General features: G+C 36.6%; 1 protein-coding gene across 5 annotated transcripts in view; it reads left to right on the top strand.

The window, feature by feature from the left end:
- LOC110832685 (uncharacterized) overlaps nt 1–13588 on the top strand; it is a 111826-nt gene that overhangs the window by 74025 nt on the left and 24213 nt on the right. For all 5 annotated transcript variants that reach the window (XM_087353562.1, XM_087353565.1, XM_087353561.1 and 2 more), the window contains 7 exons: nt 3312–3450; nt 4382–7563; nt 8274–8402; nt 9687–9880; nt 10492–10655; nt 11082–11185; nt 12072–12171. In XM_087353562.1, coding sequence (XP_087209688.1) covers nt 3312–3450; nt 4382–7563; nt 8274–8402; nt 9687–9880; nt 10492–10655; nt 11082–11185; nt 12072–12171 — 4012 coding nt within the window. The remainder of the gene's footprint in view (nt 1–3311; nt 3451–4381; nt 7564–8273; nt 8403–9686; nt 9881–10491; nt 10656–11081; nt 11186–12071; nt 12172–13588) is intronic.

Genomic DNA, 13588 nt, shown 5'->3' on the forward strand with positions numbered 1-13588 from the left:
GAACCGCCAAGCCCCTGTGGGGTGTTGCTCCATCCTGCTGGAAGATGACATGTTGTCGAATGTCCTCCAATTATGGGACAGCAAATTCCGTCAGCATGTCCAGATACACTGGCTGTGATTGTTTTTTCGGCGAAGAAGAATGGCCCAATTATTCGGTCACACATGAGTCCGCACCACATGTTAACTTTCGGGCTATCGCGCAAAAGTTCTCTGGCCGCATGGGGGTTTTCGGATGCTCATATCCTTACGGTGTGCCTGTTAAATAACCCCGACACATGGAACATTGCTTTGTCACTAAAGAGAAGACGCTCAAGGAAGCCTTCCTCGATGCCAATTCGAGCCAGCATTTCGACAGCAACTGTGTGGCGTGGCTCATGATCTGGCTCAAGAGCTTGCACCACCTGCACTTTGTATGCGTACAGTCTCAGATTCTTGTGCGGAACTTTGTGGATGGTCAAACGTGGCAACTCCAATTGTCTGGCGGAGGTGCGAATGGACTTTCCAGGGCTACGAACAAATGCACCATGCACACGTTCAATATCCGCTACGCTTGTGCTTGGTCAGCCACTGCCTTTTTGCTGCAGAACACTGCTAGCCTCCATAAATTTCCTGTGACACTCACGAATTGTGGGTCTTGATGGCGGTTCCCTTCCATATTTGGTCCTGATCTTGTCTCAATAAACCAGGATACACATTGTGCCTTCTCCTGTGGAGTAGCCATTTCCTGTAATGTTAAATGTCAGTCGACATGCACACCTGCAATTAACAAAAGTTATGTTATTAACACTAAACAAAATTCTGTTAAAAACTTTGAGAGACGTTTAACATGCAAAAAATATCCAGTTATCTTGTCTCATTATTTTTTTATTTAGCGTTGAAGTTGTAAAGGTTTTTTATGGACACCCTATAGATCTACCCATTACACACAGAAGAAAGTTTATCACTTATTTGTAAATAACATAAATTCATTGACAGAGTAAAAGGAGTGTGTAATTAAGTATCTTTTTAATGCTACCTTAAATTGCTCCTTATTTACAAGACTTGTGAGACTTGATGGTGGGCTATTGAAAATTTTGATTCCTGCATTAAATGCACTCTTCTGAAAACATGAGAGGTTGGCAATTGGTCTATGAAGCTGATTGTTATTCCTTGTGTTGACATGGTGTACAGCAGAATTAGTTTTAAAGAGTTCTTGGTTATTTACAATAAAGTTAATTATGAGAATATGTATTCACAAGGTACAGCTAAGATCTCTAATCTCTTAAATAGACTTCTACATGAATTTCTAGGTTTTACACCAACCAATAATCTATTAATTTTCTTCTGTAAAGTGAATTTTTTTTACTGTTTGATGAATTACCCCAAAAAATTATTCCATACTTCATTATAGCGTGAAAATAGGCAAAATATACTGATCTGAGTGTGTCAGTGTTACTGACATGCAACAGAGATCTAACTGTGTAACATGCACCACTTAACTTAGATATCAGTTTATCAATATGATTTGTTCAATTTAGGTGATTATCAATTTGCAAACCCAAGAATTTTGTATTTATTTACTCTTGTATATACTTACCATTATAACCAATACTTAAGCGTATTGTGGTGAGTTTTTTGTTATAAATTTTATTATATTCGTTTTATCTAGATTTAGGGCCAGCTTGTTAGCAGTAAACCATTTACTCATATGAGACAGAACTATGTTTGATGTTGAATAGAAATCATCAAAATTTTTATTAGAAATTATGACACTTGTGTCATCAGCAAATATTATGGGTTCTGTTAAAGTATTATTGTTTTTATTGTTGGAGGAAGGTCATTTATGTATATTATAAAAAGCAAGGGCCCTGAAATTGACCCTTGGGGAACTCCATGTTTTATTGTTCCCCATTTTGAGAACAAATTTCATTTGTTTTTAGGTGCTTTTACTTCGACCTTTTGTTTTCTATCTGTTAAATAGGATCTGAACCATTGCGCTCCTATTCCTTGAATGCCATAAAAATGTATTTATCCAACAAACTTTCATGATTTACACAGTCAAAAGTTTTTGCTAAATCACAGAAAATTCCTTCAACATGCATTTTTGGTTAACAGATTTTAGCACATTGTCTGTTAGTTTGAAAGCTGCATCTTCAGTGGATACACCTTTCCTGAAGCCAAATTCTTCTGGGATAATATGTTGTTTGTATGCATATGATGACTTGATCTATTGTACATAATCTTCTCAAGCACTTTAGAAAAAGTAGTTTTAAGTGAAATTGGCCTGTAATTTGTCATACTGGTTTTGTCACCTTTCTTGTACAGCAGTCGTACTACTTTGCTATCAATATTTCTTTCCTGTGCTGCCACCATTGATGAAGTCACGATTTCCATTTCTCTTTTTTCACTGGTCAGTATTGTATTTGTTTTGTCTGTAAAATAGCAGTGAAGCAATTCATTTGGACAAGTGTTACCAGATTTTGCTTCAGATTATTATTGTTCTGTTTACAAAATGTAACACCTCCCTTTGTGCATCATGTTTTCTTTCTCAGTCAAGTGCTCTCAAGAATAAGTTTAACTGTTTTAGTTTTGTCATGATGTGAAGTGTATGTTGTTAGAAATGTGTAGTGCTCGCTTTGTGAAGCATACAAATAGACATTTGCTAAGAATAAAAATCAATGAATTGTTGTTACTTTGAATATATTTGTGTCTATTAAAAGTAAACATTCTAAATAAAATATAAGTTTGTTCAAAACATTTATAGACTCAAGATGTTTATGAAATTAGTGATTGAGCAGTTAACACTTTTCTTGTATCTGGGGCTTTGAATTATGTCTGGACTGCAAGCTATGCTGATCAAAGTGTTAACTCTGTATCTCTTGGTGAATGTCAGAACTGTTTTCATCAAATTATGTTCACATGTATAGTTTTTCCACTACCAATCAGCACCATGAAATACAACTTGCCACCTACTGCATGCCATATATACAGCTTCCAAAAATTTCCATCCATTGCTCATTTACCCTGAAGGTGGCAACTAATGTTTCCCAAAATGTTTGATAATTCTCAACATTTGGTGTGACTCATCTTCTAAAGTCAAAGGTGTGCTTTGTACATTATTTCTGATGCTTTGAATCAGCCATGACTCTGTAATTTTCACATGTGCTGTTACATGAAGCACACCAACATGTAAGGCTATTCAAAAGGAAGAGACCTTTATCAATTTTTTATTCATTAGACTGAATATAGTGCATAAGAATCTTGCAGTAACTGTCATATATGGATCTGTGTGAACATACACTATTTCAGTAGTGAACTGTTTTCCTTTACAGATTTTTCTGTCATCTGAGGTGGAGGCTATGGCCAAGATAGTTCAGGATTTGGAATCTCAGCTTGCGAAATCTCAAGAGGAGAATGCAGGGCTGACCAAGAGCATGGAAGAGTTGGATGAGCAGCATCAGGATGCAATTGGTTAGTAGTCTTGTACCTGCAAGGTTATCTTCAGGTAAAGGAGCTTTAAACATGTGTAACATGATAATGGCCACAGTTTCAGTAATGTATATTTATGAATATTGCTTATGCTGGCATTTCTACGTAAAATCATTTGAATTAGAACATACTTCAAAGTTTTGTATATAACTTTGGGAGGTGTGTATGATGTCTTAGAGTAAAAGAATTAAGTAAATATGTCTTTTGAAATAAACATTGGTATATTTTGTATGGGTATACTTTGAAATAAGAGTTAAGAATTTTACATGTTATTAATTGGAGTCATATTGACATGACTGATTTTTGTCTTTGTATAACTGATCAAGTAGTGCCATGTACCATCCATTGATTTGTATTTGAGAAAAGTACCAAATTAACTTTTTAGGTTTGAAAACATTAATGTTAATCTTCAACAAGAAATCGGAAGTGTGTTTAGAAAGTAAAATGTGCCTAATTATTGTGTAAAAATGCTGTAGTTTACAATTGTAAATTGATTGTTATTTGTCTAACTTACATTTGAATATATTAGTGAATATTTACATACATTTTTGGTGTTATATTTAACTTTGTCAGATATTCATCTTTCCTCTCATATGAGATATTGATTCTCATGTAGTATATTTTTCTGTAAGCCATTAAAGAACTAAATGAAGGTTGCATTTTTGATCATGTGCTAAAAATTCTGAACAATTCAGTATGAAAATTGGTTTATTTGTTGCAAAATAAATATTCGTTCTCTGCTGTTTGTACATATTGTCCACACAGTGGTAAGAAAGGTGAAGATAAAAAATGAAACATTCATTTTAGATGTCATATTTATTATCTCTTTATGCAGAAGTATATGAACCAAAAATAATGCAAATTTATTTACATGTTATGTGACTCCTTACTGTCTGTGCTTAATATTTTCCAGATCAGTTGCTCAAAGTAAAGCAGTCACTTCTGAATCAGTATGAAACACTGCAGTGTGAATTAGCAACCCTCAAGCAGATACCTGGTTTTGAGGAACATGGGTGTACAGTGAGAAGTGAAAACTTTGTAAAGATTGATGTAGGAACAGAATGTTTGATTCCTGCAGAGTCATACAAAGGAACCCAGACTGAACCATGCAAAGATATTCAAAACAGTGATGAGGTTTGCACAGAATGCAGACAGAATTTTGAGGTAGAGTTTCAAGAGAAGATTTTGAAGCTTATAACATTTGAAATACCAGAATGCTATTTTGGCTTTAACAACAACGTTAAAGATGATGTCGTTCCCCTAGGGACAGTAGAAGCTTTAGTCAAGATGTGTGTAGAATCCAAGTGGCAAAGAGACACACTGGAACGTAAAATAGCGGAGCTCATGAAGGAGTTGCGAGAAGCAAAGCACATGTGTGAGCAACGTAACAGGACGGCCAATGAGCTGGACTGTGAGTGCAGAATGCTGAAGGGCAATGTTGAAACACTTATAGAAGAGTTAATGGTGAGTAAGGGTAGTGGTGGTGGTGAGGCTTTGGCCCCCATTCCTGAAAATAGTGAGGAGACAGAAGCAATGGAGCAAAAAATGTTGATGTTGGAGAATGAGATAGAGGTGCTGAGAGAGGCCAGATCAAACCTTGAGGCTGATGCAAAGGGACTGAGGGAAGAATGCCAGGTACTTGTAAGAAAGATGCAGGCTGCAGATGCGATGCAACGGAACCAAGAGAATCTGCAGACAGAGGTCAGCAAATGGCAGGAGGCTGCAACTAGTGCTGATGGACAGTTACAAGAAGCTTTGGCAGCAAAATCTTGTCTAGAGGAAGAGGTAGAGAGGTTACATGAAGTTTTCTCAAGGCAGAGGACACTAGAGGAGTTGCAGGAAGAGATTACACAGCTACGTGAAAGGTTACTTGACCAGGAAGATATGCAGAACCAGAAAGAAGCCTTGTTGAATACAGTAAAATACACACAAGACCAGTTGCTTCTCTGCAATTTGGAGAAGTCTAAATTAGAAGATGAGGTAAAGGAATTACAGAAGAAGGTTGAAGATTTGAATTCTCATGAGCACTTGCAGCACCAGCAGCAGCTTTTTGAAACACGAGAAGCAAAAGAGGCCTGCATTGTTTTTCAGGCACAGTTGACAGCTAAAACAAGGCAGCTGGAAGATGCCTCACTGAAGATCTCTGAATATGAGCAGCATTCTCAAGACTTGAATCAACAACTAAAATATTGTAAGGAGAACCTGGACATTGTGAAAGTACAGTTGGTTGATACAGACACTCGATTAAGCGAAGTACTGAATAGTAGAGTATCATTGCAAAAGGAATTAGGTTGTGTGCGTGAAGAGCTCAATGAAAAGTTGAAAGAAATTTCTAAATTGGAAGATGAAAAGACACTGATTGAGCAAAACCTCATGCATGCTATTAGTGACAAGTCAAATTCAGAGAGTATGTATGAAGATCTTCTTTCTGAACTTAATGCCAAGGGTGTGGAAATACTGAATTTGAAGAAAGTGAAGCTGGAATTAGAACAAGAGATTGAAAGACTCCATTCTGCCAGAGCAGAGATAGACTATGAAAGATTGGGTCTTCAGGCCACAGCTGTTGAAGTAGACAGATGGAAGCAAATGGCCGAGGCATCTGAGAGACAATTGAATGAGGCACTGCAAGTGCGAGACGAGCTGGAACAAGAGTGTAAAAGACTATATTTGATTCAGACTCAAGTACAAAATCAAGAACATCTACACAGGGAATTAGAACAACTGAAGAAGTTGTCGGAAGAAATGGAACAGAACTCTAATCAGTTACTGACTGACAAATTATCATTGGAACAGCAGTGTGCAGACTTGAAAGACAGACTTCATAATCTAGAAGATATAGAGAAAGAGGTAAAAGAGAGAGCAACAGATGCAGAACAGCGACTTGTGGATGTACTGCATGACAAAACTGAATTAGAAACAAAGTGCCAGATGATGCATACTGCTGAGGAGAAGTTTAAGAATCTAGAGAAAGATTTTGTCAGGCAGAAAGACTTGAACTTTGGTCTCCAACAGGAGTTGAGTGAAGTTATGTCAGCAAAATGCCAGCTGGAGACAGAATGTAAGAGGTTGCTTGCTGTAGAGGGAAAGCTTCGAAAACAAGACAGTTTGAAACTGGAATTGAATGAGTTGAGACAAACGTTAGTAGCTGTTGAACAAGAACTGAATAAAGTTGTGACAGCTAAGTTGCAACTTGAGGATGACTACAAGAAAATGGAAACAATGCATAAAGTGCTTAAGAGTGAAGTCACTACTCAGAAAGCAGATAGTGGAAACCCTGAGGAAAGTGAAACATTTAACACTCAGGAAGTGATGAAAGCAACGGAACAGCAGATCCAAAGTTTACAGAGTGAGCAACAGAAACTTTTATCTGATCTGGACAAGAAGACACATGAAAATATTAAACTTAAAGCAGACAACAGTCGGTTTCTGCAAATTATTTCAGATCAGGTACCAGTTGCTGTGAACCATCAGGAGGGTAATGAAGCAGTACAAATGGCTAAGGAAACGATTGCAAATCTCTCAAAGATCATAATGGATAAAGATATGGAAATTGAAGCTTTGAATCAAAATAAAGAAACCCTCTTACGTCGTCATGAGTCAAATTCTAACGATGAAGAGTTCATGAAATTTAAAGAGGCTGTCTCTGAACAACTAGGCAGACTTAACAGTGAGAGAGCAGAGTTAATAAGAACTGTGCAAGTGAAGCATCAAGAAAGTGTTCAGTACCACAGTGAAATTCAGCGACTAAGTGGTTTACTAAGCCAGGAGATGAAGAAGCTAGAAGAGATAAGACACCAACATACCAAACTGGCTCACCAGTATGAGGAGAAACAGAAGTTGGTGCTTAACATGCAGACTGATTTGACTGCTGCAAATCTGAGAATTCAGCAGCTGGAAATGGGACAGATGAATTCAGCTACTGATGCTGATGCTGCATGGAGAATGTCTGAGCTTGTTCAGAGGCATGCAGAAGAACAGCAAGTAAGGGAAAACAAGATCCAGATACTGCATTCACAAGTCACAGACCTGCAGAATCAGTTAATTCTTATATCTCGACACAAACATGCTGAACCAGTCTCTCCTTCACAGAACAAGGTGAGTAGCAATGTCAGGTCATAAATCATCACTGATCATTGTATGATGTACTTTATCATGTTTATTTCACTTTTCTCAAGGTTAGTTAAAAATGGTTGGTTCATTACACAACAACTGTAGTAGACATTGTCCACTGTCAGATTATTTCATATACATAACATTTTAGGTGCTGGTTCAACTAGCATCGTCAGATGATCGGTTGTCATTATACTGGCATATTTTTATTAGTTTTAATTTTAAGATTTGTAGCAGTGATAGAATAACATGTTTGTTAAATTTTAATATTTATAGAAATAAGTTTAATCAGTCAATTTAAAACCTTTTCTTTATCGTTTCTGAACATTATATCCCATGATTATGAGCTGGCATAGCTCAGTCAGTATAGTGACTGTTTAGAGACTGAATGATGGGGGTTCGATCCCCAACGGAGGCAGAGGATTTTTCCTCTGGATTCTGTGTCCAGACCAGCTCTGGGGCCCACCCAGCCTCCTATCTAATGGGCTGGGGCCCTCTCCTGGCGGTAAAGCGCAGCTGGGGTGTGATGCTGACCACTCACCCCCATCTAGTGCCAAGGTCAAGATTGACTAGGAGCTATATCGCCAGTCGCCTACGTGGCGCATAGTGGGACAGCTTTTCTTTACTTCCTTTTATACCCCATTTATAGAAGTGCTGCTTCTAAGTAATCTGTGTACTCTTTTGTGTCTTTACAGGAAGGGAATGTGCTTGTTTCATTATCTGAGGATATTCAGGCGCAGCTAGAAACATTACAGGCTGAATGCAAGCGTGTGACAGACAGTCTTCTGCAAGAGCAGATCCGAAACAAGTACTTGCAAAATGAGGTGATATGCTGACTTCTTCCTACATTGTGGTATCATTAGCGTTTATCTGAAGGACCATATTTTATTGTTTAGTGATTAGCACTACTCCTTCACATTCAGAAGGTCCCAGGTTCAAATCTTGGCCCAGGATTTCTCTGCCTTTGGCTTAGAGGCTTGTTTTTCAATTATGCATACTTAGTGATCTTAACATGCAAAATATATTATTTTCAGTCCTTTGTGTTTGTATTCTATTCATAGGTATTTCTGTTATAAGTGTTCTTAAGTTTTTAAAGAACAGTCAAGAAATTCTGGCATTAGCTGTAGTATTACTTTGCAGTAAGAGGGGAATTTAATAATTTTTGGAATGTACTTATCCTAGACTACACTTTAGAATCTGTCTTCTTTGGTATCTTTCTAAAGACTTTATTTATTATTTTGGGGGTGCTGTCATATCTTATTCTTTCAATAAGTTCTTTCTTATTTTTTTTATTAGTGGTGAATGAAATTTGTAATTCTGTTTTTTATAATTGTCATCATTATTATTAAAACACTTTTTGCGTGTTTATTGGGTTTTTGGACTTTGTCCATCGTCCAAGATTAAAATGTACACAACGTTTCGAAAACTGAATCCATTTTCATCTTCAGGTATGTGGGGCAGGGGCACCTACTCTGCTGTGTCTCTGAGAAACAGTTAATCTCAGTCACTGCTATACTGGTCCAGTGATTGAGACGGGTCCATTTTTTTAAACATTATGCACATTTTAACCTTGAACGATGGACAAAGTCCAAAAACCCAATAAACCCGACTGTATCACACCATCGTCAGAACCCTACAGAATCCAACTTCTTGTGTGGTCAAGGGATTGTAATAAGGTGTCTATTTTTAAATTCATTTCCACATATACCAGTCTTTTCTCATCAGTCCAGGTGGGTTTTAATTTGCTGTCATGTATGATACCATGCCTGGTGTGGAATGCAGTGGTACTTATATTGCAATATATTATTATTTGATTCTTGTTTGATGTAATTAGTGTGTTTGCATAATTGTATTTGTTGATTTGTGACATTGAATATTCTCATTGCTTTTCTAGTTTGTGGATACACTGGTACTGCTATCATGGCAATGTACACTGCTCTATCTTTACTATCTGTTGTGTCAATTCCAGAGAATTACAAGGTCTAAACTGAGTGGCATTTTGAAAAGTTATGAAATCAGACAAAATGTTGGCTTGCAATCAAGTAATTACAGCACTCAGAAGAGGGTTAATAGCTCTCTGTTACTGTAGAATCATGTTTATTTATCAGGTACAAGAACAATATGAAAAGGAGAGTGCGCTTTTGAAGAAGCTTGAGAGGTTACGGCTTCATCTGGTGGCAGTAGAGGAGGGTTATACCCAAGAAGCCCTGAAAAGTGAGGAGCAGGTGAAGGACCTACAGAACAAATTGGCACAAGCTGAAGAGAGAATCAAGAATTCCTCTACAGCATACACATCTGCAAGGTTAGTACATTATTTATAATTTGGGGTTGTAATTATGTTTTAAGAAAGAAAAAAATTATTGGCAGTGGAAATGGGTTTTTTGAAATTGCTAACATGAATATCATGACAAAAGCCTAAATTTTATTTTTGAGAAAAGGGTTTACAAACTTCTGTTTTTGGTGAATTTAAAGCAAACAATATGTTTTATACATGTCTAAAGAATGGCAGATAACAGATGACCGAAACAAGTGCTGGAGTGGATGCCGTCAGGAAGAAGGAAGACTGAGTGAGAGTTAGTTGGATGAAGGGAATTCAAGGATAACCATTGAGCTATGAAAGATGACAGGCAGAGTCAAGTGTAAACCCATTTCATCACCATTTAGTTCACTTTTCCTACAGCTGAAAAGGAAAATCAGAGTGACCCATCTGGCGTTGATTAAACATAAAAATGTTGTCATGTACAATTCTGTTTTCAGAAGCCTGAACCTATGTGACTATCTTGACACTGACCTGTTTTCAGTATTACATAACATTTTCCACAGACCTGATATGGCTTTGTGGAGCATGTTGAGGTGGAGATTAGCATGAATTAATTTTGGGTACTGAGTTTTTTGTTTATGATATTTTACCAGTATCAGGGCCAATCAGCATGTGGAGTCCCTACAGGGCCAGGCTCGGCTAATTGCTCAGCAGAGAGATGACATCCAGCAGAAATTGTCAGCTGCTGAGGATCAAATTCACCATCACTCTGCGGCACTACATAATCTACAGATCGTACTGGAACAGTTCCAGAAAGGTGAGGGCTAATCATTTCCATCATGCAGCCAGTAAGATGTAGACTGCTAGCTACAGTTCTAGTAAATAAGTACTCTGTTTTCTCTAAACTTTATTTCCCATTGTGTATTTTGGTTTCTGCATCATTACTGGCACAAAGCCAATTGGGATGACAGAGGTTTGGGATGGGGTGGCTGCATTGTAAATAATGAAAAATTAAGCAGATTATCTTACAGGCAACAATAGCTTTTCAGATTTTTGATGCATAGTTCTTTTTGAATCTTAAGTGACAAATATTTGTGTTGTGCTCTGTGAGGGTATATTAGGCTATATACATGATACATTGTGGCTCAGAAAGGGTTAATTTAGAACTTCAACATCTGTTATAATGTGGCTGGGCTATACTGTTGCAGCAATGAAATATGTAATCATAATTGTGTGTTGGCAGATAAAGAGAGGGAAATAGATTCAGCAACAGAGAGACTGCAGCAACAGCTTCAAGAAGCACATCGACGGCACGATGTACTGTGTGATGAAATACTTGCACTCAAAGTAAGAGTCTGTTCATAAATTCTATTCCACTTCCAGATGTCTTGCAGAATTATTGCCAGGTTAATGAACGTGTTTCTTAGGGATATATATATACATGTGCCATGAGGAAAATAAAAGAAATATTGGGAAGGACAGTAAATCTGTTTTAAATAATCAGCATTGATTGATTCCATGATTCCAGAGGAATGTTGCATGGAACGTCATACCTAATTGAAGTTCAGTAATATTACAGTCAACATTAATACAAGTTATAGGTAGATTTGAGTTGCAGTTTAAGTGCAAAGTAATGGTCTCTTTGTTGTTAAAGTTGGTCTTCTAGCATGTAACACCATATGACATATAGCCCATAAGACCAATATCGACATCATCATTGCCATGAGAACATTAAATCTCTCGCAAAGATGCAGTTGTCACAGCCCATTTGTACACTTCAAGAAACGTACTTTGGCTGAACAGTTTTTTCATGAAATGTTTTCTTTCACCACTAATGTTTCTTGAGGAAATCTATTTTTGGGCCATATTAGAAGTCCGATTAAATGTTTTTGTTTTTTTCAGAACATGTATGTATGTTCCCAAATGATCTTATTGATGAGGCTTCTTATTTACTTTAAAGGCATGTGAGCACCAGAAAACAACCATTAGAACAATATTGCAAGTTCAAACTAATACCATTGAACATTCCAACATGGATAGTGACTTCATAGGCACAGACTGCCATTAATGGCACCTTAACAATACAAGACATGAAACATCTAAAACGTCTTGCTGATTTATGGCTGTTAAGGGTCACTGGCCTAGTTTTGACACATTTTAATAGGGATAAATACAATGTATACTAATTTTGTATAATTTTTATACTTTTGTTTATTTAACCTTCGGTGTTTAGGTTCAGTTACAAGCAGCAAAAGACGGTCTTAGCGCTGCCGCTCGACTGGGAGAGCAACTGGATAAGAAGTCAGAAATAATTACTGATCTGAAGGAAGAAGGTAAGAATGAAATTTACATTTGTTTTATTAATTAAACTTGTTACATTGTATACCTCATACCAGATCAGGGTTAAAGGAATCACTATTCATGAAACCCTTTTATGGAGGGGGGGAAAAATCTGTAAAACTGCTATCAGATAACAACATAGGAACTCTGTAATCTGTGTTTCGGTATCCTTGAATCAGGCTGTAGTAGGTACATGTATTTGTTGTTAAATGCCAGCCTTACCTTGTCTAAGTTTGAGTTCTGTGAGTTATTCTTGTGAAACATAGTACTGAAAAACTGATTGTGTTCATGCATTTTTATGAAACTAGAATATAAACGAGTCTTAATAATATTACTGAAGTCACTTAACCTTATATAGTTGATTACCACACAGATACTTTGGGATGAATAGGCCAGATGAACCTAGTCCATCTTCATGTACTATTTCTTCATGATTCATTTTATAATTATTCTCCCATCTGTGCCTAGTTTTCGCAAGTAGTTTCTTCCATTGTGTTTTCAGACCAAAATTTTGTATGGATTTCTCTGCTACATGCCTTTCCATCTCATGCTCCTTGATTTGATCATTATAATAATCTTTGACAAAAAGTACAAATTAGGAATCTCTTTGTTGCACAGTTTTCTCCAGCCTCTTATTACTTTCACTGTATTAGATCAAAATATTTTCCATAGCATCCTCTTCTCTAATGACTCTCAATGAATTTTTTCCTGTCTGTTGAAGGATCCATTCAAAACAGGTAAAAATATAGTTTTGTATGTTTTAGGTTTTGTGTTGTTGAATAAGAGATGGGAAGACAAAAGATTCTGAACTCTGTTGTAGCAAGCATCTCTCACATGAAACTTTTCCCATTTCATACAAACTGCAATTTTTATTTGATACTGTTTCCAAATATTGAAATTTACCAAATCTTCAAATAGTTTACCATATTAACTATTTTTATATTATGATTTTATGCTGAATTCTGGTGATGAGTCATGAACATAAAAATTGTATTGTTTTAAATATTTCATAAGTCAGTAGTGGCAGAATTTTGTTACTTGAATGAGTAACCATATCTGTGTTAAGATATAACTAACTAACTAGATGGCTTACCGAACCCGAAGGTTCATCGCCGAATTAACCAAAGCCCTCCACATGTTAAGATATAACTTGTTATGATGCCACAAATGTTTGATTTAATTCTGGATCTTAAATAATAGCGAGTTCTTCTGTTGGGTATTAGCACAAAAATTTTAAAGTGTAGTCTTGGCTAAAATATTAATATTTGTAGTCAGTTTTTATGTGTTTCATAGGTGGTATGTGTATTGCTGTATTTTACAGTTTTCATGTGGTTTTTCCCCCTTCTCCATTGTGTATTACGCTTGTAATTTGCTGCCTCTGTCACGTGAAGTTGCATGCTATGAGAAACA

This window comes from Zootermopsis nevadensis, unplaced genomic scaffold (assembly GCF_977971745.1).
Source record: "Zootermopsis nevadensis isolate Lab colony 2312 unplaced genomic scaffold, Znev_1.0 Znev_ptg000022l, whole genome shotgun sequence".
In the NCBI taxonomy this organism is placed as follows: Eukaryota; Metazoa; Arthropoda; class Insecta; order Blattodea; family Termopsidae; genus Zootermopsis; species Zootermopsis nevadensis.